Source organism: Balaenoptera musculus, chromosome 6, assembly GCF_009873245.2.
Source record: "Balaenoptera musculus isolate JJ_BM4_2016_0621 chromosome 6, mBalMus1.pri.v3, whole genome shotgun sequence".
Lineage (NCBI taxonomy): Eukaryota > Metazoa > Chordata > Mammalia > Artiodactyla > Balaenopteridae > Balaenoptera > Balaenoptera musculus.
Genome location: NC_045790.1, coordinates 10,645,890 through 10,673,130, shown reverse-complemented (window position 1 = coordinate 10,673,130; position 27,241 = coordinate 10,645,890). Strand labels below are relative to the sequence as shown.

The window sequence follows — 27,241 nt, the reverse complement described above, 5'->3', positions numbered from 1 at the left end:
AAGTCTGTTTTCTATGTCTGTGAGTCTGTTTCTGTTTCATAAATAAGTTCATTTGTATCATATTTTAGATTCCACATATAAGTGTTTTGCTGTTTAGATATTTTTCTCCAGTAAAGCACAAGTTTCTTGTCCCTAAAGCTTTAGACCTTCGTGAGGGTTTCAAGATGACTCTTTGTGGCAATAGTAGAAAAATGAAACGATGTTGCTCCGTACTCAGCTTATGACAGAAGTAACAATAGACTGAGTTGTCTATAAAGCCCCCAAAGTTGGGAGGTGTTCTTTATTAGGTTTTAACAAACAGTAGTAAATCTGATTATTTGCCTCCGGGTTTGTACTCCATGGTGCTAAGCCCCAAGAATTAAATCTATGTTTTGGGGGGGCCAGATTTGCTGGGGGACATCCTCAGAAGGAAATCTTGCATGCCCCGACGCAGCAGTGCATTCTCAGCAACCTCCCTCAGGCTCCTGTGCAGCTTCTCCATCTCCTTGTATTCACTTTTGACATCTACAGAAGAGCAGAAAGCAAGCATTAGGAGTTAGTCCTTTTCAGAAACGTCCCCAGAAAACAAATCCCCCGAGAATCCTGTTCTGACCTCAGTCACCTGTCCCAGGATGTGAGCTTGAGAATGGAGCTTAGAGATCAGACAGTCCAGTCAATATGTGTTACAAATAGATCAATCAAACCAGGCATTCTTGCTCTTACCTTAAGGCTTATCTCAGCATAGGGGGCACCTTGAAAATAAACACAAACCTACCCATAAAAAAGGTCTGGGAAATCACTGAGTCTTTACAAAGGCCTCATAAGTGCTCAGTGGAAGGAGATACAAAGCACACCCCACACAAAACCTCCCCCAAGTCTTTTCCAGGCATCTCTCTCCTTCTCCGATCTCTCTCCCCACAGCTGTCCCCGTTCTAAGTGAATTTGCTCTTATTTTTGGCATCTCAGGTTTTTAGCCCATGATCTGCAATCAAGTGGTATCCTTTTGATGGTTAATTTTATGTGTCCACTTGTCTGAGCTGTGGTGCCCAGATATTTGGTCAAACATTATTCTGGATGTTTCTGTCTGTATATTTTTGGATGAGCTTTACATTTAAATCAGTGGACTCTGAGTAAAGCAGATTGCCCTCCACAATGTGGGTGGGCCTCATCTAATCAGATGAAGGTCTGACTAAAACAAAAGGCTGGTCTCCCCTGAGCAAGAGGGAATTCTCCAGCAGACTGCTTTCAGACTTCATCTGCAATGTCAGCTTTTCCTGGTTCTCCAGCAGACTGTTTTTGGACTTGAACTGCAAGTCCTTCTTGTATCTCCAGCCTGCTGGCCTCCCTTATCAGATTTTGGATGCACAAAACTGCCATAGTTGCATGAGCCAATCCCTTAAAATGATCTCTTCCTATATATATATATATATATATATATATATATATGGACATATGTGTACATTCTATTGGTTCTGTTTCTCTGGAGAACCCTGACACAGTCCTCTTTGAAGGGACACTTCAGACTGACCTTGGGGTTGGCTCTGGCATTGCTCCTGAAAGCCTCTCCAATCGCCCTTGGCTCTATGTGCCCCACATCATGACTCAGACTTACCCACCCTGAGCTGGCCAGTGATGGGAGCCAAGACCTTGACCAAGAAGGGAGTCAGAATCCTGAGTCTATTTGTCTTTCTCCTGAGTCTAGAAGGTCTCCCATTTCCTCACTGCCTCTTAAATCATATTTATCCTTCCAGGCTCCATTCTAGGGCCCAGCTTACTTGAAGCTACCCCAGTGTCCCAGCCCTGAATAACCACTGTCTTCTGCACTGTGGGAATAAAAGTCTGGTGCCCAAGTGCATCCCCTCCCTCAGGTTTTTGTTTACATGTCACATTCCCAGTGAGACCTTCCCTGGCCACTTGGCCCCTCCTCCGGGACCTCTCTCTCTCCTTCCTTGCTTTATTTTTCTCCATAGCATGTATTGCCCTTTGGCTTGCCACACACTTTATTTATTCTACTTCCTGCCTACCTTCTGCCCTCTGGGCTGTAAGCTCCATGAAGGCGGAGATTTTTGTCTGTATTGGTCATTGCTGTATCCTCAGTACCTAGAACACTGCCCAGCGCCTAGGAGGGGGCTGTGGTTTCTTTTTTTTTTTTTAATTAATTAATTTATTTATTTTTGGTTGTGTTGGGTCTTCGTTTCTGTGCTTTCTCTAGTTGCGGCAAGTGGGGGCCACTCTTCATCGCGGTGCGCGGGCCTCTCTTGTTGCGGAGCACAGGCTCCAGATGCGCAGGCTCAGTAGTTGTGGCTCACGGGCCTAGTCGCTCCGCAGCATGTGGGATCTTCCCAGACCAGGGCTCGAACCCGTGTCCCCTGCATTAGCAGGCAGATTCTCAACCATTGCGCCACCAGGGAAGCCCGGGGCTGTGGTTTCTTGTGGAGTGAATGCATATGATCTGCTATTGTGATTTACAGTCTTGCACATCTTGTCTTAACAACCAGCTAAGACTCAGAGCAGGCACTGTTTCAGACCTCTTTGGTACCTGGCACAGTACTCCCTACATAGTGTATATTCACTGGTAATGGGAAGAAAAGGAGACGGTCTTAAATTGTGGCAAGAGTAATTTACATCAAACTCAGGGGAACGTTTTCTGTCTGTGAGACCTGGAGAGTCGGAAGACCTTTGACCACTTCGAGAGGGGGTTCTTAAAAGAAGACATGATTGGGTGACTCTAATCTTAAAACAGGTTCAAGACAGATGGTCATGGGAAAGACCGATAAATTGCAGTGCAAGGGTGTCGTATCTCCTTCCCAGAGACCATTAGGAACAGGTTAGATGGCCGTCTCACCAGCCAGAATTGGGAGAGAACGATGATTTCCAAAGAAATACGTAAGTGCAGGACAGATCTTTAGGAGTGGAAACTGTGGCTTTTTCTTTGGAAATAGCTCTGACCACTTTCACCCTGATGGACTCAGCAAAGGCAGCAGCTCTTTTTTTTTCCCAGCAGGCAACTGTGCACACAGTTTAAAACCTAAAAGACCCAGTGCAAAGCGAGTCTCCGCCCTCCCCATTCTCCAGGCTCCAGTTCCCCTCCTTAGAGGCAACCAGTGTGACCAGTTCCTGTGTAGCCCATGGAGATTTTTCTGCATATACAGACACGTACATATGCTTTTCCTTTTTTTTCTCTCACAAATGGCAACACATTACATGCTTTTTTTTTTTTTTTTTACTTTACAATATATCTTGGAGCTTGTTTCTTACCGCTACATATAAAGCTGCTTTTTTTTTTTAACCAGTTGCGAGGTCCTCTACTAGTGGTGTAGCTAAGTGAGCTTAACCGTCACGACCCCTAAGTCTATGGATGGATCTTTGAGGTCCTGACACCATGAACAATGCTACCCTGAATAACCCTGAGCACGTGCCACTCTGCCGTGTATGAGGATATCAGAGGATAAATGCCTAGAAGAAGGATTGCTGGGCCAAAGGATGTGCACACTTTTAATTTTGCTAGAAATTGCCCAGTTGCTGTCTGCACCAGCTTACACTTTCCGGTTTACACCAGGGGACCTGGTGGAGCCCATGGTGTGAAGGGGAGATGGTTGCCTGTACCACACGCCCCTGGTGCTGCATCCCCAGCTTCCTGGTGGGTGAAAACAAACCTTCTCCACCACAACCAGAAAATGAGGCTTCTCATGGGAAGATATCAATCTAAAAGAACGGGTTTATGGAGACACCAGGACAGAGGAATGGATTTGAATTTGCCGCTTTCCAGCTATGGGTCCTCGGCGCATTATCTAAGTTTCTGCTTCTGCATCTGCAAAATGGAGCAAGAATGCCTGCCCCTGCGGGTGAACGTAAGAATGTGGTGAGACACTGTACACAAAACCCGAATATAATGCTTGGTCTCAGCTGGGTGCTCAGCAAAGGAGGGGGCAGTCATAATCGTCCTCATCATCTCCATCCCTTGCTCTCGAAACTCTTCCTAACTTAGTTTCTTTAAATCCAGCAACGAGCAACCGCAGTTTGGGGGGTAAGGGCGTCGGCATCATCACCCTTTATGCAAAGGTCGTATGTATTTACCTGCAAGCTCCTTGTAGAGCCCATCCCCCTGGGACGAAGCAAGGGTCAGCATGGTGGTGATACTGCCCTTCACCTTCTCCGTGATTCCATTCTACACGACAAAGGACGGTCATTCTGTTAGGAGGGCACAGCCTAAGGGAAAGGAATCTCATGAAAGGGACCCCACCCAATCCCCCAGCCAGAGAGTGTTAGCGACTGGGGTTGCCTTTTGGCAACTTTTTCAAAGTTCCCCTTTTGGCAAATTTTTCAAAGTCAGGTCCAAGGGTGGACCACTTGAGAATACCCTGGGTGACCAGAGTCATCAGGACAGCATTTCTGAGGGGCCCCACCTGCCTTTGCATCTCCTTTCCTAGACTCATGGAAATTGTACCTCTGATGCTGAATGACCGAATCAGGAGTAATGAGGACGCACAGAGCCATGGTGGGGGGAGAACAGCCACCGCAGAGACAGAAAAAGAGGCAAAGCGAGGGTCACCGTCCCATTGTCCTATCATGCATTTAGTCACTGCGTAAATGTTTGTTGACCTCCTGCTTTTCATAATACACCATTAATATATAACTTTCCAACTACCTGAGAAATGTCTTCTTGCCACTCTCAGTCGTTCTATCAACTAAAACCAGTTTTCCTCTTCTAAGCATCTCTTGCCTCCCTTTGAAAAGCACTGGACTCTCCACTAGCCTGACAGAGCCTAGTTTTGAACCTGCATCTCCTGACTCCAAGTCTTATGGTCTTTTCTTCAATGCACCAGGCCGGGAACCCAAAGCTCTAATCTCGGCTGCATCTGTGAACCTTGTGCTAGTACCTCAGGCCCTTGGCCTCAGCTTCCTTGTTTGTGAGATCAGAGAATGGGAACCCTCTGTGGTCTTGCCTAGTTTCACCTTCCTGCATTACTGTCATTTAAGATACATTTGTACATGCTCAACGTGCTAATCATTTTTCAGAGGAATTGTTTTCTTGGGCACCTTAAGGGCCAGTTTTTATACATTCAGTGGGGATTGGCAGCTGTAGAGTTTGGCAAATTTTCTGCAAGTATTTGTAGTCGGTGGTAATATGTTAAATGATGGAAACTAAACCACGCCTGGTAAATGAGATACCTCTTAGCCTGGTCCAAGAGATATTACATGCCTTGTATTGTGGAGAAAGGTATTTTCCAAAACCGTGGTGATGCGGGGAGAGGAGATTGTGCAGAAGCAGGTTTCAGGAAGCAGGCTGGTTCAGAGGTGGACGGAAATAGCAAGGAGCCGGGGTCCTCAGGAGGTTGGGAGAGAGTCAGCTAAGCCTGGACTGAGGCTGATGAATTTGGAAACCCTATTGGCTTGGGGCCTGGGTGGGGGGGCAGCCAGCAGTACCTTGGACTAAAACAAAGAATTTATATTACTTGGGGAGGGGTTGGCAAGCTAAGAGACCCAGGGTTGGTATAAGATCGTCCAAGCGTACTTGACAGAAGCACTTAGGTTTGAGGAAACTGTTAGGAACTGTCTTCTGAGATACACAGCGTCACACCTATATCTATGCCAGGGACTGTAATGGACTGACCTATAATAGTTGACTGGCATTTATCTATTGGTATTTAATGTAGACAAGTCATTTTCCCTCATTAAAAAAAAAAATCTGTCTTAAGATTATGCTGTTGCCGGAGCCAGGTTACCTGGTCCCAAATACCCGCTCTGTAACTTACTAGCTGTGTGACCTCTTGATACACCTCTCTCTGCCTCAGTTTTCTCATCTGTAAAATGGGAACAATAATAGTATAGTTCACAGACTTGCTGGGGATTCAATGAACTCATGTTTGTGAAGAGCTTAGGATCCCCTCTAGATATTACAGTTGTCCTAGTGATGACTCAGTAAAGAGGAAAGAGGCAGGAGAGAGCTGGAGGGGCTGCATTTCTGAAGCCACGGCCTCAGAGAGAAGCCCGAGCCAGCATGTGGTGGCAGTGGAGGCTGGCCTCCTCCCCAGCATCATGGCCATCGGTTGGGCCCTCTCTACAGAAGGCATCCGGCTCTATTTGGGCCCAAACAACTACAACTTCTTCTGTCTTCTGTACCTGCTTCCTGTGCTCCCCCAGGAGCCTCTTTCGGACTGGAATTCAAACCATGGATGTCAAATACCTTCAGCTGGTGAAATTGGTGCTGCATCCTTTCTTGAGCCCGTTCGAACATGCCCTCGGCCACCTGCTGGTCCAGCCCTCTTCTGAGGACATCTTTCATTCTTTCACATGCCTTTTTGCCTGTGATCTGAGCTGCCTCTGGCAAAAATGATAGTCACAGTCACAGCACAGCAAGGACTTGCTTAGAGACCTTTAGCATCAGAAAGACAGACAAGCAAACAAGAACTTCCCTGGTGGCGCAGTGGTTAAGAATCTGTCTGCCAATGCAGGGGACACGGGTTCGAGCCCTGGTCCGGGAAGATCCCACATGCTGCAGAGCAACTAAGCCAGTGCGCCACAACTACTGAGCCTGTGCTCTAGAGCCCGCAAGCCACAATTACTGAAGCCCACACACCTAGAGCCCGTGCTCCGCAACAGGAGAAGCCACTGCCATGAGAAGCCTGTACACCACAATGAAGAGCAGCCCCTGCTCGCCGCAACTAGAGAAAGCCCGCACGCAGCAACGAAGACCCAGCGCAGCCAAAAATAAATAAATAAATAAATTTATTTTAAAAATAAATTAAAAAACTAAAAAAGCACATTAAAAAAAAAAGACAAGCAAACAAACTATACACACACATATATTATACATACCTACATACATATACTTATATATATTCATACATGTAGCACCATTTTCTACACCGTGGAAATAGAATAACATGACACAAAACACTAACTCAATATTTAGATCATTTTCATGTTGAAAATCTAATGAGTGAATTAAGCAGAAGCTTCCAAAATTCCAAACTCACCCGCCCACCCCAGAAAAAAAAACAGTGGGACCACCAAACCAAGAAAAAGCTGGAAAGTGAGTTTACAAATACTTAAAGAAAATAAGAATGAGAATTGGATAATGGATTTTATCGTTTAATTAGCTGAGATGCAGCACGGAGAGGAGAAGCCAGGTGTCTAGATAAAGGCTGGACAGAAAGAACTAGAAACACCCAGATGGAAACGGTTCATGGCTGACCTCTCCCCACACCCTTGCAATTGCTTGGTTTTAATCTGTAGACCAAGAGTGCTATGGGGACTTAGGACACAGGAGGACAAACACTTTGAAGGGCGAGCAGCAGACAAGGATGCCAAAGGAGCCGACAGACCCCGGAGGAGGCGGAAAAGTTACTCTCGGGGGCCCACCTTCGTAACAGGGCTTCAGGTCGTTCTGAACAGAGGTGCTGAGAGATTCATAAATCCTCCTCTTCTTTCTGAGGATGTGTCCCTCCAGGCCTCCCAGGATGGCGCTTATCTGAGAATCCACGTTAACCAAAAGCCATTTGTGACAATCCCTTAATAGAAGCAGGGCAGGGGTTCCCGTGTACGGCCACCGCCTCCTCTGCCCTGTATTACCGTTGGCTGTTCACACGTCTCCGCCACTGTGAACTCCTCACAGGCAGGAACTTTATCTGAAGCATTTTTATATCCCCAAGTGCTTCCCACAGTGCCGGGCACCTCAGAAAACTCGGTAACTATTTGCAGAGTTGAACTCGGGTGCGTGCAAGCTGCTGGGATGGGGCATTTGGGGGAGGGCGGGGGAGGCACAGGCGATTTCTCTAGTGTTACCCTGTAACTTGGGCTGGGCCTGTGCTGTGGATGGAATAGTCATGTTCCCCCAGATTCTTATGTTGAAATCTTAAACCCCAATGTGATGGCATTGGGAGGTGGGGCCTTTGGAGGTGATTAGGTCTTAAGGAGGGAGCCCTCCCAATTGGGATGATTCCCCTTATAGACAAGACCCCAGAGAGCTCCTCTGCCCCGTCTGCCATGTAAGCACACAGCAAAAGGATGGCCACCCGTGAACCAGGAAGCAGGCCCAACTGGACACCAAATCTGCCTGCGCCTTGATCTTATACTTCCAGCTTCCAGAACTGTGAGAAATAAATTTCTGCTGTTTATAAGCTGCCCGGTCTATGGTATTTGTTACAGCAGCCCAAACAGACTCAGACAGGCTGGACTAAGAAACTGAGTCACAGACAAGAGTCTTGAGGACTCAAAACTGAAACATGATCTGCAAAAAAAGACACTTCTTTAAACTTCACCGCTGTGGATAATACTTCATGATACTGGCAAAAATGATAAAGAAGTCAGTGAGAATGGTACCAGTGGATTCAAATGTTTATACTTCTAAGGATTCTTTGAAGATTCTTCTTGGGAACTGGGTCTACTTGACAATCTCAGCGTTTACTGTTGCTTGCTTCTCAGTGGGACAAAGCTTGCTACGTCTGTAGCAGACTCAGGACCGCTTCACTTTGCCCCATCCCACTATGTTCTGTATCCCACAGTGCCTGCTGTAAGGTCCACCCAGACCCTGGACACTCCAGGAAAACAAGTGGGAAAAGACAGGCAACCTCCAAACTCCTGCTGGGAAGAAAACCACTACCCACCCTTGCTGCCCTCTTCTCTTTATAAGGATCTTACCTCCTGGATCAGGAAACTCTTTTTATAGCTATCATATTTCCAGCCATTTCTTATCCCAATTTCCGTCATCTTCTCCTGCAGAGAGTGCTTAAAAGCATCTATGTGGGGCATCAGAGCTGAACCATCAGTGGGCTTCCCAGACCTACAGGGGAAAGCACCATAAAATGTTAAGAGACAACGGTGGCTATTGTGGGGTTAAAACAAAGAGGAAACTAGCTGGTATTCTTTTACTCATTTTTAAGAGAAGGAGGACGAGATCTAACAGTTATAAAATTCCCATAATGAAGTCCGTGCAACGATGTCCATTTTACAGATGAGAAAGCTGAGGCTCAGAGACGGTAGCTAATGTGTTCAAAGTCGCACAGCTAGTGGGTAGCAGGGCCAGACCTTGGGCACTGATCTGTTTAACCTCAAAACTCATAATCTTTCTGCTGCCCAGGTGTTCCCACTTGAAAGGGTGGGACGAACTACACCTTAAAAGATGGGTAAGATTTAGGGACGTGAAAAGAAGGAGGAGGCGTTCTCCACAGGGACGACATAGTGAACTAGGTTTCAGGACATCCCAGGAATAAAAAGCATCAGGTGAGTAGAGGAGAGGGCAGAGGCTTGAAGTCCTAGCTCTCTACTTATGAGCCAGGTGACCCTGGGAAAACTATATGATTCCTCCGAATGGCAGTGTGTTCACTTGTAAGAAGACCAGAGCCACTTCAGAGGGTTATGGGGAGGGTGTGACGACAGGATGACTGCAAAGTGCTTAGCACAAGTTCCTGGTACATCTCAGTTGCTCTTTGCTGTCTGCAGGCTGGTTAAAGCCAGGGGTTGACACTGACAGGGGGGTGGGGAGAGATGGGAAAGGCCAGTTGGAAGCAGGTGGAATGTCTTGAAGGCCGTTCCAAGGAATTTGGAGTTTACACTACAGATGTGTAAACAGGGGTGGGTGAGCGTAGGTAGAATAGCAGGATTCCAAACAAATTTAAAGGAAGGTTGGGGGCACGGGAGTGGAGGCACTGAGTAAGAATCGAGCAAAGGTAGAATGGCTGAAACAGGAGAGGGTGGTAGGCCAGGTGAAATGCCAGGGGCAAAGGAGGGAGACTGGGGACAGGCTGGGGATTAGGAGAGACTGTTTCTGTGGATGGAGAAAAGGATTGGAGGTCAAGGAAGAAGGGAAGGACGGGGCGCTGTGAAGGTTCAAGCCCCCCACCCCACGCCACGTGTGAGCACGCTGTGTGTCAAAAGCAAGCAGAGTCATCGTGAGCCACTTTTCCTTTTCTCATTCAGGGAAATTTACGAAGGCCGTGTGTTTCCTTAACTCCACACTCTCCAACCAAAATACCCCTGTCCTGGGCTCAGATCTATAAGAAAATGGATCCCCGGTGCATGTAGGAGATATTTGAAAAATAATGGGAATCATAATATTAATCTGAAAGCAGCATCTCCAGCTGCACTCCAGGTCACCACGGGAAATTTTTAAGTAAACCAAACTAAGGCTTTTGTGTTTTGCCAAAGACTAAGTTTTCCTCCTCAAGTTGCAAGCTACTCTGGACCCTTCCAGATCCAAAGTACAAATTCTTAAAGATGAGCGTTCTTCGGATGTTTGTTCACAGAGGAGCCAAGTGAAGGATCCTTTACCTAAAAATGACTCCAAACACGGGATCAATCTGTTCATAGATGGGCTGCGTGATGGCTTCGTTCAGATCTATTCTCCCAAGAGTCCTGGAGGCATAGATACCGTTTTTCAGGCAAACTGCTTTCAGAGTCTGATGAAAACCCTGGTTTCCTCTACTCCTCTGGATAATTAAACAATAAGATAGTGGCGTTAGTAGGTGTTACCTAGAATTCACGGGATCAGAGTTGCACTGCCTTTGGCCAAACACCATTACCAAGAATCACAGGGAAGAGTAGAGACATGATCTTTCAATGTATTATTAAGCTACACAGAGAGGACAGCTGTCACACCTCAAGTTGGCGGGTGCCCCAGCCCTGGGTTCCCAAAGCATCCTCTGCTCTCTGCTTACATACAGCTTTGCATTTGTCTCTTTACTCATCAGGCTGCTAAACTGGACCATCAGCTGGTTAAGATGAGGCCCAATGTTTCATCCATCGTGATGTTCTCACCATCTGGTCCTGGTATAGGTCATGCTTGATAAGTATGTGCCAAATCAGCAGTTATTAAATGAAAATGTGCTCTGATTCTACCGCGAGTATGTGTTTTAGGTTTTCCAAGCACAGCCTCGATGTTTTACACTTTTTTTTTTTTTCTAAAGACCACATTTTTTTTTTTTTGAGCTTGTATTTTATTTATTTATTTATTTATTTATTTATTTATTTATTTATTTATTTATTTATTTATTTATTTATGGCTGTGTTGGGTCTTCGTTTCTGCGCGAGGGCTTTCTCTAGTTGTAGCAAGTGGGGGCCACTCTTCATCGCGGTGCGCGGGTCTCTCACTATTGCGGCCTCTCTTGTTGCGGAGCACAGGCTCCAGATGCGCAGGCTCAGTAATTGTGGCTCAGGGGCCTAGTTGCTCCGCGGCATGTGGGATCTTCCCAGACCAGGTTCGAACCCGTGTCCCCTGCATTAGCAGGCAGATTCTCAACCACTGCGCCACCAGGGTGTTTTACACTTTTTAAAAAATATTTGATAAAATGTAACTTGATGTGTATATCTTTGTAATATTTTCTCCCAGAGACATAAACTCACACATCGGAAGAAAAAAATAATATGAAGCTAGAGCTATAAGAGACTTGACAAATTTTAGCCACATGGTGATTGATCTTCAGCAAAGAGAATAAAAAATACATTTGCACTGACTGAAATTTCAGTAGAGGCCTTTGTGATCATTAGTCAATGATATATGTTTTAAGGGAATATGTTTTAAGTGAATGGCCATGTAGCATGGTACAACTGGCATCATACTATCTCTATCTATCCATATCTATCTTCCCATATCAATCTACTATCATCTATCTCTATTTTAATATTCTGCCAATTTTTGCTTAATATTATAACATGAGCATTTCCTGAATTCATTGTAAATACTTCCAAAAAATTATTTCAATAACCACGTAATGTCATATGGATGTATCATAATTCACTTTACCATTCTCGTATGATTAGACATTTAGGCTATTGTTACCTAAAGATATGATGTTAGTATATACATGTCTGCCCAAATATCTGATCGCAAAGGCAAGTTGCTTATGAAATAGGAACACCCTGGGTTGTGCCCATAGCCACAGAGTAAAGAAGCCATTGGAGGGCTGAGGAGAGAGGGGACGGTTCCTGGGATGAAGCCCTGGTGACAGCCTGAAGGTGCCTGTTGCTGCTCCTTCCTCCACAAGCACACTGTCTCAGAGGACTGGTCCCCACCTCGTGCCTTCACCTTCTCAGCACCCACCCACTCATTCACCTTTTGTGATCTGGGATCTTCCACCATCGTATAGAAACAGTTCTCTCCAGGGTCACTTCGTTACCTATCGCTATGAAACAAATTACCCCAAACTTCGTGGCTTAAACAACCACACACATTTCTTATCTCTCATCCCTTAGAAACCCCATATAACTATTGAATAATTAAAGGATAAAACAACAATTTGTGTGCCAAGTGAGAGATTATAGGGTGCTTTCTTACTGTGTATCTAATTGATTCTTACATCAGCCCTGTGAAATAGATTGGGCAAGTGTTTACCATCCCCATTTTATAGAAGAAAAATCCCAACAAGCTTAAGTGGGTTTAGGGCCTTGCCCAGGCCTACAGAGAGGATGTTTGGTGGGGCTGGCGTTCAAAACAAGACCCTCGGATCCTAAATTCCATTTCTTTCTGCTGCACATGTACCCTTCCCTGCGTCCTCACAATGCACAAACAATTCACTCAATATGCTTTCTTGTGTGCAATTTTCACTCTCTCCTAATTTCTTCTAGCTCTTTATTTCTTTTAAAAGCAATGGGATAGTGAAAAAAGGTGGAGAATCAGGCAGGTCTCACCGAACATCACGGTTTTTCTTTTTAGAGGGTCACTCACCACCAGGCACGCCCCAAGGATCCGTCGGTAGGAACTCCTGGCACTTTGGACCCCTTCTTGCAGAGGCTGCACTATGTGGGCAAAGCACTGGTCAATGGCCTTCTCCAGCAGCTGTATCTCCTCTTCCACAAATCTCCGCAGGCCACTCACGTGCAAGTATTCGTTCTAGAGACAAGGACCATCAGGAGCATGAGGCCAGCCCCTCCCTCAAGGCACCGTCTCCTCCAGCTCTGCTTGCTTTAAGTCTGTCACCAACACAGGATTTAGCTTGAGCAGATCACCCATGGTGGACCCCTCCCTGTCATCCCAATAAGGCATCCTTCAGGGCACAGACCTCCTTAAGCTTTGTGGGATTGGAGAATCAAACAAATATATCCTCCTGCAACTTTTCCTCGGGGTTAATCCATTAGGCTACTTGAAAGAGTAAATATTTTTAAACAATCCAATTGTCATTAAAAGAGATTTTTCCAATGACATCTGATTCAACAAATATTTATGAACTTTGTGCACAAAGCAGTTTTGGAGGATAGGGTTTGTCAAACTTTAATGTGCATAGAAATCACCAGAAGAGTTGGTTCAAACCCAAGGGCCTGGGATTCTACGTTGCTAGCAAGCCCCAGGTAATACTGATCTTCTGGACCCCACTTTAAATAAACAGCAAAGCTACAGGACCACAAAAATAAAGACTTGGTTCCTGCTTCAAAGGAGAATAGTCTAGTCAGGGAAGAAAATATCTATTCAAATAATACAAGGGAGGGACCGCCAGGGGCAGCCTTGACCTCTAGGTTCCAAACTGGAAACTCTGTAGTGTCTGTCCGCTGTATGAGAACCCCGGGGACCGCACGGTGCCTGACTGCAGTGGAAAGAAACCACACTCCTTAGCTCGTCACTTAAGGTCCTTCGTGGCCAGAACTCAACCAATTTCTCCAGCACCACCAGCTCTCTGTTTGCCCAAAAGGTCCTCCCGCATAGCTGCCCCTGAACTTGCTACCATTCCCCAAACGTGCCATCCTTTTGGTCCTTTGCATGTTCCCATGTTTGGTCCTTTGCATGGTCCTTTGCATGTTCCCATCCTTTGCTCTTCCCATGTTCTCATACTCCCAAAGCTCAAAAGTCACTTCCCATGTGATGCTCTCCCTGACTCCCCAGGCAGAGTTGGGGTGCTCTTTCCTGGGCTCCCGTTGCATTTGGGACACCCCTGCTGTGCTATGTCTCTCTCAGGCCATGTGTCTCCTGTCCTGGGCCAGGACCTTGCTGGAGAGACAGACTCTGTTATTCATGTTTGTTTATTCCCAGGCGGGGCACGGAGAGCACGGTCCATAAACATTTCTGGGGTGAATGAGTGGCGTGGAGAAATGGCTGGATAATGTAGGCTTTTAAAGTGTATTCCAAATTTGATGACAGAAATAGCTCTTGAATTGAGGTGTGACCTTACAGAGATGACTTAGCATCTCTGGATCGCAAGGGCATCGTCTGTGAAGTAAGTGAATGGGGCTGAATGGTCCTGAAAACAGCCTCAAACTCCTATACCCTGAGTCTCAGAATAGAGGAGTTTTAGAAGTTTATGGAAACTATTCCGCTTCAGGCAAGCCCTGGGCAGTTTCAGAGTTTTCACTAGTTAGAATTCTATAAGCCATACTTTCTCCCCCAGAGTTCCCTCTAGATTCTTTGGAGTTTGTGGTGTCACTAGTGATCAAAATGAAAGAAGAAAAAAGTCATGAGAAGAAACTCCACGGGCAAGATTCTCACAAAGGCTCACTCTCAAAGAATCCTTGTTGAAGAAGCAAAAGAATGATAAGAAGGAAAGGGGCTGGAAATAAAAGAGCAGGAAGAAAGGGAAAGGCTGGCATCTACTATGAATAAATGCAGGTCTCATTCAACATTGAGATCGTCATAATCAACTTCCCATTGATTCTTAAAAATAAAGACTAGATCCCTGTTCATTTAAAATCACTAACTATCCAAACTCTAAAATTTTTGGTTTGAGTCACAATCTTAAAAATTGATCCGTCACATATATTTTTAGATTTGATTTTTTTTTCCAGAATGCAAAGGAACTGACAAACTCTTGTCTTCCAGCTTTCCATCAGAGAACTAAGACTGAGACCAATATCTGAGGCCAAAGAATTTTGAGTAAGCCTGCTGGCAACTCCTTCTAAAAGGCTATCACAGAAGTGCCAGCCAGCCCCCTGCTCCATGTCTTCTGTCGCCTGCAGTCTGGCTACAAGGAGGGACTGAGCCCCTACACGGGTTGCACCTCCATACCACGCTCCAACTTTGATTGCAAATTGCTTTGTCCCGGTGTTTATAAAATAAACCAACCACACAGGGCACCACATCCGATTCGTTTTCCATCAGCACTTCCAAAAGCAATCTTTTGCTGGGCAGAGAGGCAACTTTCACCCCAAAGAATTTTGGGGGGAAGTTAGAATGTCAAAACTTTCGCTAGTATTTCAGAGGACAAAAGTCAAATTGGAAAGTCTCAGATTCCAGGAGGGTTTCTTTTTTCTTACACAGAACTAGACCCAAACAAGGAATAAGAAATACGATGAAAAGGATGGTGAATCTTGCTCTATATGGCACTTTTCTATGGCACTTTTAATTTCTAAAATGTGGACATTTGACTGACACTGCGTGGACCATCAAGAGTTGACATTGCTGGGGCTCTCCTGGTGGCACAGTGGTTGGGAATCCGCCTGCCAATGCAGGGGACACGGGTTCGAGCCCTGGTCTGGGAAGATCCCACATGCTGCGGAGCAACTAAACCCGTGCACCACAACTACTGAGCCTGTGCTCTAGAGCCCTCGAGCCACAACTACTGAAGCCACACGCCGCAACTACTGAAGCTCGCATGCCTAGAGCCCATGCTCCGCACCAAGAGAAGCCACCTCAATGAGAAGCCCGCGCACCGCAACAAAGAGTAGCCCCCGCTCGCCACAACTAGAGAAAACCCATGCGCAGCAGCGAAGACCCAACGCAGCCAAAAATAAATTAATTAATTAATTAATTAATTAAAAATAAAAGAGTTGACATTGCTTACTTTTCACACTGAAGTCAGGTCCCCACCAGCTGCCTCTGCTCATCACTCCACAGGGCCCTCCCAGGTTCACTCTCCCACGTTCTCTGGACCAGCCCTACTGGTACATTTCTCTCCCCTTTCCCTATTGTGCATAACAAGAAGTCAGACAGCTTGGCTGTGCAAATCTGATAGCTGACAGCAAGTGTGGAAATAAAGAAATACCAACCAAATGAGAACACACAAAGGCTGTTAACTTAGAGCTTGCTATAGCAAGAGTCCGTGGCCATCACTTGCGTTTGGCAGACTCTCAAAGGCAAGCAGAGGGATGGGAGTGCTTCTGGTGCCCTGATCAGAGGCCCCTGGCCTGGGGCAGCCGTAGGTGGAGACCTTGAAGCAGGGATCCTACGTGATTCATGAGGATGCATATTTATCTTTTCTTGATTGGTCCTCAGTTGGAAGCAGGGATAAAGATTAGGGAAGCCCATGAGCTAACAAGGCTGTCTGTGATGAGAGTTTCACGGGCAGCCGATTATAGTGAGGATGTGTGTGATCAGAATAATGCAGCCTGCTGGGAGACTGTCATTTGCAGAATTAAAGGCAATGCAATCGTTGCTAAACGGTTTAGTTTGGACGGGAGATGTAACCTTTCAGCCATACTTCTGTCATCTGAATTTGATGGGTTGTTTTTGTGTGTTTCAGGTTGTTTAAATTTTTTTTTCTGTTTTGTAAGAAGCCATTGCTCGTATTTTAAAGCACCTAAGAGAAATGGCAATCTCTTTGCCATAAAATATGGATGATGGTTTAAAAAAAAAGGATAAGGGAAGCTGTCAGTCATTAACAAAGGTCTGGCCGTTTGGGGCTGATTGTTACAGAAGTTATTGTTTAGCTTCTTAGATTGTTACTAGAGATAGCAGTCTAACTTCCTACAAGTTTTAGAGCAGGCTGGCTTCCTGAGCTGTTCGTTGTAGATGGGGGGTTGGTTTCCTAAGCAGTTTGCTGCAGGCTGTGGGTCAGAGTTCTGTTTTTATATGTGCTTGTCTGTTTGTATTTTCATTCCCTCACAAGGAAACAATGCAGTTGGTGATTGATTCCAGCAACAAAGTTTTCTCCCAAACTCTCCCAAACCTCGAATTTAGCAGCTTATCCCTCTTATCTTAGGGTAAAAAAAATTCATCCATCAAAAAGATAACTTTGTCCACTACTATGAAAAAAGTCATTTTTAACTGGTTATTCAGAAGAACTGCATTCTAGACCGTGAAGATAATATCTCTCCGCTGAAAGGCCCTCTTCTTTTCCTTCCTCTCACATTAGATAACCACGCTGCTCTGAGTTTGAGATTCTGACAGCACCAGGCCACGCAGGAAGTCCACAGGCAGAAGAAAGTTTTTTGGACTGTATGTGCACACATGCCTCTTTAGGATAACCAAGAACTGACATATTCCAGTAGAAGCAGACAAATCCCTCCTACCATTAAACACATTCTACCTGATTCAAGTCTCAGGAGAGGCAAAAGTGACTATTTTTACCTTTTCCTCTCAGCCCATCTGTCCTAGGTAAAACATTATTTCTTTTTTTCTCTTTTACTCAAAGGTTACAATGTTACCCCTCGAATTATCTTTCTGCTTGCTCTCTTTAGATTCTCTGAGCTTAGGGTCTTCCTCTGATGAGAAAAGGAAGATTATGGCGAGTTAATTTTCTAACTTGGTAAGAGGGAGCATTCTGCCAGGCCGGGAGGCAGAGGACACACAGCCCAGGGGTCTTCCTACCGGCAGGTTGTCCGTGCAGCTGAAACTGTCTGTGAGGAGCAAGAGGCCAAAAGCTTCAGTGACATACTTGGTCGCCATCCTCCTCTTCTTATCCAAGAGCCTCCTCCTGATATATTCTCTTAACTTGGGGATTTCTGGAATTCACAGGCAGCACAAACAATTTGAAAAGGCCAGAGCTGGTAGGAAATAGAATTCTTCAAAATTAACAGATCAGGCTGGCAGTCTGAATTAACTTCCGCTGAGGTCCTATGCGGGTGGGTTGCTCACTAAACCAACCTATCTGTTTTCCCCGGTCTAGGATCGGCAGCTATGGATGGTAGATCAGCAGTGATGCATGCTAATTTTATTCAGTGGTAGAGAACAAACTCTGTGGAAAAGTTCAGGCTGGTTAAAAAAACGGGCACTTCCCTCTGGACGGTACTTACCTGGATAGTATATAGAACCAGGGGCTCACATTTCTAGAGCCTCAGCCATTTGGTCCTGCTAGACTTTTCTATCTATATCAAATAACCATTAACATCAAAATAGCTCATGCTTGCTGTAGACAGGGTAGGACCTCTGACAAATGCAATTCCAGAGTAGACACGTATCTTAGTCCGAATCCTCTGTTAGTCGGAAGATAACAGATGTCATGCTACTTTCCCCCCATTATCCCTGTAAGTGGAAATGTTTCTATATTATTCCTTGCCTGTGCCGTGCTGATTATTTCTTTGATATCCTTGTTCAAGCAGTTCCCCATTTCTGGCAACTTTTCACATCTTCTGCTCCTTAATCACCTTTGACACTCATCCATATCTAGCGACATATAGGCCCATTTTAAACCATTTCAGCTGAGATCAAGGTCAAGCTCAGATCCTGCCTCCTCACCCAGCTTTCCTTCAGTAATCCAGTCACACAGGTCCTGGGTTCTCTGAATTTCTGCTGTACTCAGAGCACCATAGAACTAGCCTCATTTTTACTTTGATTTTTGCACGTGGCTTGGTATAGTAAGTCCCCTACTTACGAACCTTCACGTTGCAAACTTTCAAAGATGCGAATGTGCATCTGGTTCCAGCAAGGAACCAGAACCTGCGCCATCAACGTCAGGCGTGAGTGACATTGCAGCTTGCCCTCTGTCTCCTATTGCTGACGATCCTTCAGCTCTACCATCTCCCACCTCCTCTCCCTCCTCCAGTCAGTAACTCTTGTTAACTGTTCACTCCATGCCAGCCCCTGGATGCCACCTGTTGTTCTGTACTACTGTACTTTCCAAGGTACTGCCCTGTAAGATTAAAAATGTTTTCTTTATTTTTTGTGTTTGTTTTTTATGTATTATTTGTGTGAAGAGTATTATAAACTTATTATAGTACAGTACTATATAGCCAATTGTGTTAGTTGGGTACCTAGGCTAATTTTGTGGGACTTACGAACAAACTGGACTTATGAACGCGCTCTTGGAATGGAACTCGTTCGTATGTAAGGGACTTACTGTATAAGCTCTTCATGTAAATTTCAAGTTCTCTGAAGAAAGGAGCCATGTTCTCTAACCCCACACCCCCCCACCGAAGAAAAAGCATGCCATGGATACTATTTCTACCTGTCCCTGGGTGAGCAAGGACTCTCAAGGCAAACACTAAGGAAATGACAACTCATCATAAGATTTGGAGGAGAAAGGAATTGTGGTCTCAGGCACCACAACAATGCAGAGAGAAACACACATATAGTTGCTCATAGGTATAGAAACTATGGCAAACTAGAAGTGTGGCACAGAAAGTTCTAGAATGGGAAATTCAGAGGCCAAGCTTAATCCTGAGAATTGGAGTGACTGAGATGAAAATACATATATGTATAAATTACCGGTTTCCTCCTCAGTGAGGAGAGCCTGCTGCCAGTACTCCTGGGCGCTGACCGTGTACACCAGCTCTGAGTCTTCCAGAACCCTGGAGTCAGCTGGCAGTTTTCTCTGAAGTGAGAGAGGCACAAAGAGAACAGAATAACTCAACCGCCGCAAAGGCAACCATGCACACGCTCCACAAGAGCCTTCAGCAAACTTTAGCTCATTCGCTTTCAGTTCTGCACAAGCCCTGTAAGGAACAAGCAATAGTCCCAGTGTCAAATGACCTCACAAGGTCAGAGGTTGTGAGGACACTGTTGCAGAGATTCTCTTGGGAGTGAAAAAAATAGCAATTCTAGAAGGAAATGTGTAGAGAAAATAGTTCAAAAGTGTATTTAACCTTAAAAAACTAAAGATAGAGTTACCATAGGATCCAGCAATCCCACTCCTGGGCATATATCCTGAGAAAACTGTAATTCCAAAAGATACATGCACCCCTATGTTCATAGCAGCACTATTTACAATAGCCACGATGTGGAAGCAACCTAAATGTCCATCGACAGATGAATGGATAAAGAAGATGTGGTATATATACAATGGAATACTACTCAGCCATAAAAAAGAATGAAATAATGCCATTTGCAGCAACATGGATGGACTTGGAGGGCATTATGCTACGTGAAATAAGTCAGACAGAGAAAAACAAATACCATATGATATCATTTATTTGTGAAATCTTAAAAAAATGATACAAATGAACTTATTCACAAAACAGAAATAGACTCACAGACATAGAATACAGACTTACGGTTACCAAAGGGGATAGTGGGGGGGGAGATAAATTAGGAGTTTGAGACTAACATATACACATTGCTATATATAAAATAGGTAAACAACAAGGACCTACTGTATAGCACAGGGAACTATAGTCAATATCTTGTAATAACCTATAAAGGAAAAGAATCTGAAAAAGATTAGATAGATAGATAGATAGATAGATAGATAGATAGATAGATAGATAGATAGATAGATATAGATATTATAACTGAATCACTTTGCTGTACACTTGAAACTAACACATCATCAATTAACTGTACCTCAATTTTTAAAAAAGGTATATTTAAATGGTCAGAGGGGGGAAAGTACCAGGATCCGTTTTGGAAAAAGAAGCACAGCCCTGACAAAGGCAGTGATGGGCAGGAGCCAGCTTGGACCAGCTCCTGAGCCTCCATCGTACACAGCTCCTCCCGACTCTGCCCTCAGCACCAGCACATCGGTAGCTTGAAACTGGCAAGGGAGCATTTACACCACAGGAATCGGCAAATGCTACAAATTGGGCCTTTTTTGTTTTTTAAACAGAGAGCTGACTGTTAAAACGTTTATCAATTTGTCAACACAACACAACACTGGGCAAAGGTCCTATAAAAGTGCAAGTTTCTTAACTGGGTGGTTAGTCATCCTACACATTTAAATGCAGAGTAATGTTTAAATGTTTAAATGTCAAGGAATTAAGAATCATATGAGAAATTTTTTATGATTAGAAAAACATCACCATAGAGAAGTCATACTAGAATGACACATAAATGATGTTTCATAATACTTCATTCTTCTCACTTAAAAGAGAAAAGCCATAAAGAGTATGCATGTGTGTGCATGGGTATATGGGGGTGGTAGAACACAGTAGGGAGTTGTCAACAAAAAAGCTGAGTGAGTGGTCCACTGGGAGAGGCAAGAAGCTGCATCTCTGGCAAGTTGTGAGCCCATCTAGTCAAGGCTGGAATAGAGATGCTAGAAGCCCCACACTCTAGTCAGGACGAAAGTTATATAAAGGAGCTGCCAAGATTATTATTTTTTTCCCTGTTTGATAGAGTTTTGACTCTAGGAAAATGTTTAGGGAAAGTTGACCCCACTTTCTACTGGGAGATAAAACTAATGTGGAAGTAAATGTTAGTAGAGTTTTAAAATAGTTAAAAGGAAAGGAGTATTCCTAGCTTTACCCAGGTGTTTGCATTATTTAAAATTTTGCTCTAAATTTTGTATATCTTTTCTAAAAATTATTGAAGATTAGTTGACACTTCTGCTTGTTATTGTAATCCAAAGAAATATCTTTATAGTGTCAACGGGATGACTACAGTAGCAGGTTCCGTATTATTGCTAAAGAGAAGTAGAAACAGTTACAGTTGGAGGGTAGGATCCAAGAGCTAAGTAGATGCTCATCAGATTATCCTATAGAAAGATGAGCCACTGTTATCATTTACACACATGGTTTTTAATAACTATATATAGCATAATGTATTAAGTTTGTAAGAAGATATTGTATATAAGAAAGGAGAAAACCTGGAAGCTCAAAATAGAAGTGACACAAGATGGAAGCAGAATCAAAACGCATATAGTAAAGTTGGAGTTAGACTGAAATCAGGAATATAATTTGTAACCCCATTTTTAAAAAAATTTTATACAATTTTTAAAGGTTACTTTTCATTTACAGTTATTACAAAATATTGGCTATATTCCCCATGTTGAGCCTATCTTACACCCAATAGTTTCTACCTCTCACTCTTCCACCCCTATTTTGCCCCTCCCCCCCCCCCCCGCACTGGTAACCTCTAGTTTGTTCTCTATATCTGTGAGTCTGCATCTTTTGTGTTATATTCAATAGTTTGTTGTATTTTTCAGATTCCATATATAAGCCATTATCATACAGTATTTATCTTTCTCTGACTTATTTCACTTAGCATAATGCCCCCCAAGTGCATCCATGTTGCTGCAAATGGCAAAATCTCATTCTTTTTTATGGCTGAGTAGTATTCCATTGTATGTATGTATGTGTGTGTATATATCTATCTATCTATTTATCTACATATATATATTATATATATACACTGCAACTTCTTTATCCATTCATCTGTTGATGGATACTTATGTTGTTTCTGTGTCTCAGCAATTGTAAATAATGCTGCTATGAACATTGGGGTGCATGTATCTTTTTGAATTAGTTGTAACCGCATTTTAAAAAAATCTGTATTTTCTAGCTTTGTCAATAAAATGACTTTGCAGTGATATCACCCTGTCCACTTCTTTTACTTGTATGAATTAGTTGATATGCACCTCTTGCACCCCAACTTTTATTTTTAATATTATTCTCTGCTAAAAGAAACCCCAGTTTCTTTGATAGTAATAGTTCCATGCCTTGGGGCAGGGAAAAAGAAAATGGGCCTGAATATGTTCTTGTTGTCAGAGAGGAAAGATATTTTTTTTTAATGTCTGGGTAATGCTAAAAGGAGCCAGCTTAAATTAAAGGCTCCCATTGGCCAAGATGTGAACTTGAACATCAAAAAGAACACAGTAATTCTGTGAAAAGCCATGAGTTCATTATAATCCTCAAACTGAGTAAAATAATAAGGTATTATGAAGTAATAAGCTCTATCTCTATCTATCTATCTATCTATCTATCTATCTATCTATCTATCTATCTATCTATTGGTCTCTGCCCTGAGTTCCCAGCACAGGGCTCCTAAACTCCTTATAAATAGGGGGTTTCATTCTAACACTGAGTCTTTGGTCCCAGTTCCCAGCACAGAGCTCCCAAATCCCTTGGAATTTCTATGCCCCACCCCCATTCTCCAGAGAGGGGAGAGGAGCTGGAGATGGAGTTAATAATTGATCATGTCTGTTTGATGAAGCTCCATAAAATCCCAGTAGTGTGGGGTTCAGAGAGCTTCCAGGTTGTGAGCACATCCACATTCTGGGAGAGCGATGCACCCCAGTTCCATGAGGACAGAAGCTCCTGTGCTGGGGACCCTCCCAGACCTCGCCCTATGTATCTCTTCATCTGGCTGTTCATCTCTTATCATATCCTTTATTATATAGTAAACTGGTAAATGTGAGTGTTTCACTGTGAGTTCTGTGAGCTGTTCTAGCAAATAACCCAACGCAAGGGAGAGGAGGTCATGGGAACCAATTTGTAGCCAAGTCAGGCAGAGTTGTGGGTAACCTGGGGACCTACTTCTTGCAATACATATCTGAAGTGGGGGGCAGTCTTGTGGGACTAAACCCTTAACCTGTGGGATCTGACACTATCTCCAGGTAGACAATGTCAAATTGAGTTAAATTGTAAGGTGCCCAGCTGGTGTCAGAGAGAATTGCTTAGTGTGAAGAAAACTCCCACGCATCTGGTGTCAGAAGTGTGAGTGCAGTAGTCATGTGCGAGTGAAGGAGAGGGGCACTGGAGCAGTAGCACAGGTTTTCTTTACAGGTTTGCTAAAGCAAAGGCAAAATGCTGTATAATAATCAGCTCAAAAGACATGCCTGAGAACATCAAAACCCAGCTTTCTTTTACCTGCCACATACAGTTAGTCGTCCAGACCTATGGATCTGAACCCCCTATTAGTTCTTGAATGCATCTCCTCTACTCTATTTCTATGGTTACTGCCTAGTTCAGGCTCTTATCACTTCTTTTTTTTTGTCTACGTTGGGTCTTTGTTGTTGTGCGCGGGCTTTCTCTAGTTGCGGTGAGCGGGGGCTACTCTTCGTTGCAGTGCGCGGGCTTCTCATCGTGGTGGCTTCTCTTGTTGTGGAGCATGGGCTCTAGGCATGTGGGCTTCAGTAGTTGTGGCACGCGGGCTCAGTAGTTGTGGCTCACGGGCTTAGTTGCTCTGTGGCACGTGGGATCTTCCCAGAGGGCTCAGACCCATGTCCCCTGCATTGGCAGATGGATTCTTAACCACTGCACCACCAGGGAAGCCCTATCACTTCTTCTTTTTTAAACACCACCTAGGTTACAGAAAAAGCCTCCCAGCTGGTCTTTCTACATCCAGTCTTCACCAGCCCCTCTCCCCACCATCCATTCTCCATATTCCTGAGAAAATCACCTTTCTAAGATGCATAATATTTCCAAATTGAAATCAATAAGTGTAGTCCCAGGAGCCTGAAATTTTTCTTACAATATTTTTCTTAATTTTCATTTTTATAATTAAAAAAATAAGCATAGACATCTCTATGAGTGGCTGCCCTATAATCAACTTCTGCCTCATATTTTCTATGATCAAAATTAAATTTGATCCAAATGAAGGTCTGCAGTACAAATAAAGGTCTCACAATAATTCAAACTGAAAAGAAGTGGTTGGAGAATGAAGGCGTTACCTAGCCATCAGAGGTGTAGGTGTGCAGACCTAAAAGAACTTGTGCCATAAGAATCAGAACCACAGTCACCCTGCAAGCTGATGTATTGTTGCCCAGACCCTATCTTGTACATACCAATTGCCACATTTTTTAGCAATAAATATAATTGTAAATTGTGTATTGAGGTATTTTATGTTTCTGCTTCCAGAAACAATATAATTAGGTCCTAATAAAATGCATATTTCTTTAATGCCAAAAAGAACAGTTAAAGAGAATAAGAACAGCTTTACTGATTTATTGCCTCATTAAAATCAACATTCAAGAATTGCTCGGTAGAAGACTTTGGCTTGAGTATGAGGTCTGATTATTCTGAATTAGAAACAAAAGCCCTGAAATTTCCAATTCCACATTGTACGCCAGACATTTTCTGCATCAATATAATTGAAGTCAAAATACAGAAAGCAATTAAATATAGAACTGGACGTAAGGCCATGTGTTTTTACTGTTAAATCCAACACTGAAGATTTAGTTTCAGCAAAACCATCCCTTCTATCACATTATACTAAGTGTGATATAACACTTAAGTTGTTCTGTTTATATTTTATCTTCAAGTTGGTTTCAGTTTTATAGTTGCATAAGACTATTACAGGAAGGAGTTTTATGTTTGTACCTCTTTTAGTGACAGCATAATAAAAATAACTTAAGAAACAGCAAGATTCCCACAGAACAATTACTCAAGCTTTAAAAATAGAGTTCAGGGCTTTTCTCCCAACACTCCTGCATATGCCCCTTGCTGAGCTATTCAAAACTACTTGCCTATAATTCACCAAGCGTGGCAGTTTTTTTCAACTATGTTCTTCCTTCTGTATCAAACACATTTTCTCTGACTTCTTCACCTCACTCAAGACTACTGGTTCTTTAAAATTCTGCTGAAGAGGCTGAGACGTTTTCCCTGAACTTCTCCTCAACACTGCCTCCCCCAGCTGCCCGCGTGACTGGGGCATCCTTCCTCTGTGTTCCCCCAGCCCCGCTGCATCCCTCTAGCCAAGCACCCTTCAACCTGCACTGTGATTCCTGATTTTATCTGCACATAGTTCTCAGTAGACCATATGCTCATTCAATCCTTCCAACAATCACAGGCAGTACATATTATTATTCTCCCATTTTACAGATGAGAAAATGGAAGCTCAGAGAGGTACGGTAATTTGCCTAAGGTCACAAAGTAATTAATCAGCAGGACTAAGTTGTCTACTCCAAAGCTTCTGCCCTCGCTACCGCACAAGACCAAATAGGTGTTTCTCAAAATCGGAGTGGTTGAAAAGCAGAAAAATGCATAGGAGAATCTGTTAACTTACCTTTAGTTTTTCCTTGAGAACTTTATTCCTTTGTAGCTTTATCATTTCATTTCTTTCTAAAACAGCCTCTCGCTGACTTTGAATAGCTTGCTGGATTGTGAAAAGAAATAAAAGCATGGCAAAGAGTCTAGGGTTATCAAGAGTGATAAAGGGATAAGATGCACATTTTGGGGGCAGCTCTTCATCTGGCCCAGACAAATGTGCATGTGTTCGAATCATATAATACTAATCATAAAAAGTATTATTTAAGAATAACAAGTCCAAACTCATCAAGATGTTTACATTAAATATGTGTAATTTTTTGTCTATCAATTATATCTCAATTGAGCTTTAAAAAAGAAAGAAAAGAAAAAATAGCTAGTCCATACTTACACTTCCCACTTGTCTTTCCCTGAAATGAGAAATGTAACAGTTATTTATCTCATGATGTGTCACAGCAGTCTTGACTTTCCCTGAAAGCAGCATATACTGTCATGCCTTTATGCCTCTCCCTAAGCTCTTTCTTCAGTCCAAATGCTCTGACCCACCTCCAGTGTCCATTTGAAAAAAGTATCTTAATTTCTCAATATTTTGTCATCAGTGGAATTTTCTGTGACCTCACCACCTGACCCAGTCAAAATGCAGCCCTCACTCTCCGAGGTCCCATGGTACTTTACTTGTCACTCTCATATAACCTTTCATCCTCTTTTAAGACAGTGACCTCAGCGACTAAGCAAGATGCCCCTCTGAATCTGCTGCCCCTACCACAGTGTTCAATAAACATTTAATAAATTCAACTGTATTATGTTCAGTTTTAGAGCTGGCATTGGAAAGGGAGCATTTGAGATACTATTCTGTGGGAGGGAGTGGAGTGAATGGAATTGCAGGGAAAAAAATAATGGAGCTGAAATTCCAACTCAGACCATGAAAGCAAGAAGTTGGGGGAAAAGTCTTAGTCTGTTTCTTCACTGAGGAATTTTTTCTCTGCTTAGTTAGTTCCTGGAGACAGTAGACTCAAGTGGGGGGGGATACGGCAGAGGGGACAGGTGGAGAAGCTTTTGTTAGAGCAGAGAAACGCTGGCAAGGGTAGAGCCCATGACCATGTGTCCCATGTCCCCGGAACAGACCAGTGTATACCTGCCGATCCTCTGTAAAGATTAATAACAACCCCTTTCACTTTCAGAGTGTGCCAACGTGGAAGACAAGTTCCAGTTCTCCTAGTTACAGGGGGAACAGACATGTGCATGGAAATCAACATATATTAACATCTATTAAGCTCTAAAATGCTTACCTTTCATTATTTTTTGTTAGAGTATGACTCTAAGAATGCTTTTACTTTGGGCCAAGCTCTGAAACTTTGAGAACCTTGCTCCTCATGGGTTTAAAATCTCAGGAGGAGACAAATCTGAAACAGAATCTTGACACTTCAAAGCGGTACCGGGCCAGACGGTGTTATAGGAAGTGCCCACTAGCTGTGGGGTGTCTACACTTCCCATATCTGGGGGGACGGGCAGGTCCACCACTCTGTAAAATGCCAGGAGCTGC

The 27,241-nt window shown here is 43.7% G+C and overlaps 1 protein-coding gene across 1 annotated transcript in view; it reads right to left on the bottom strand.

The window, feature by feature from the left end:
- Positions 1 to 364: 364 nt before the first annotated feature.
- The window catches only part of NUGGC (nuclear GTPase, germinal center associated), a 51,635-nt gene continuing 24,758 nt past the window's right edge, over positions 365 to 27,241 (bottom strand). The window contains exons 10-20 of the mRNA XM_036855590.1: positions 26,090 to 26,108; positions 25,718 to 25,807; positions 19,265 to 19,370; positions 17,429 to 17,562; positions 12,644 to 12,808; positions 10,252 to 10,409; positions 8,623 to 8,764; positions 7,345 to 7,453; positions 6,167 to 6,303; positions 4,057 to 4,147; positions 365 to 504 (exon numbers count right to left, since the gene is read on the bottom strand). Of these exons, the coding sequence (XP_036711485.1) occupies positions 365 to 504; positions 4,057 to 4,147; positions 6,167 to 6,303; positions 7,345 to 7,453; positions 8,623 to 8,764; positions 10,252 to 10,409; positions 12,644 to 12,808; positions 17,429 to 17,562; positions 19,265 to 19,370; positions 25,718 to 25,807; positions 26,090 to 26,108 (1,291 nt within the window). The remainder of the gene's footprint in view (positions 505 to 4,056; positions 4,148 to 6,166; positions 6,304 to 7,344; positions 7,454 to 8,622; positions 8,765 to 10,251; positions 10,410 to 12,643; positions 12,809 to 17,428; positions 17,563 to 19,264; positions 19,371 to 25,717; positions 25,808 to 26,089; positions 26,109 to 27,241) is intronic.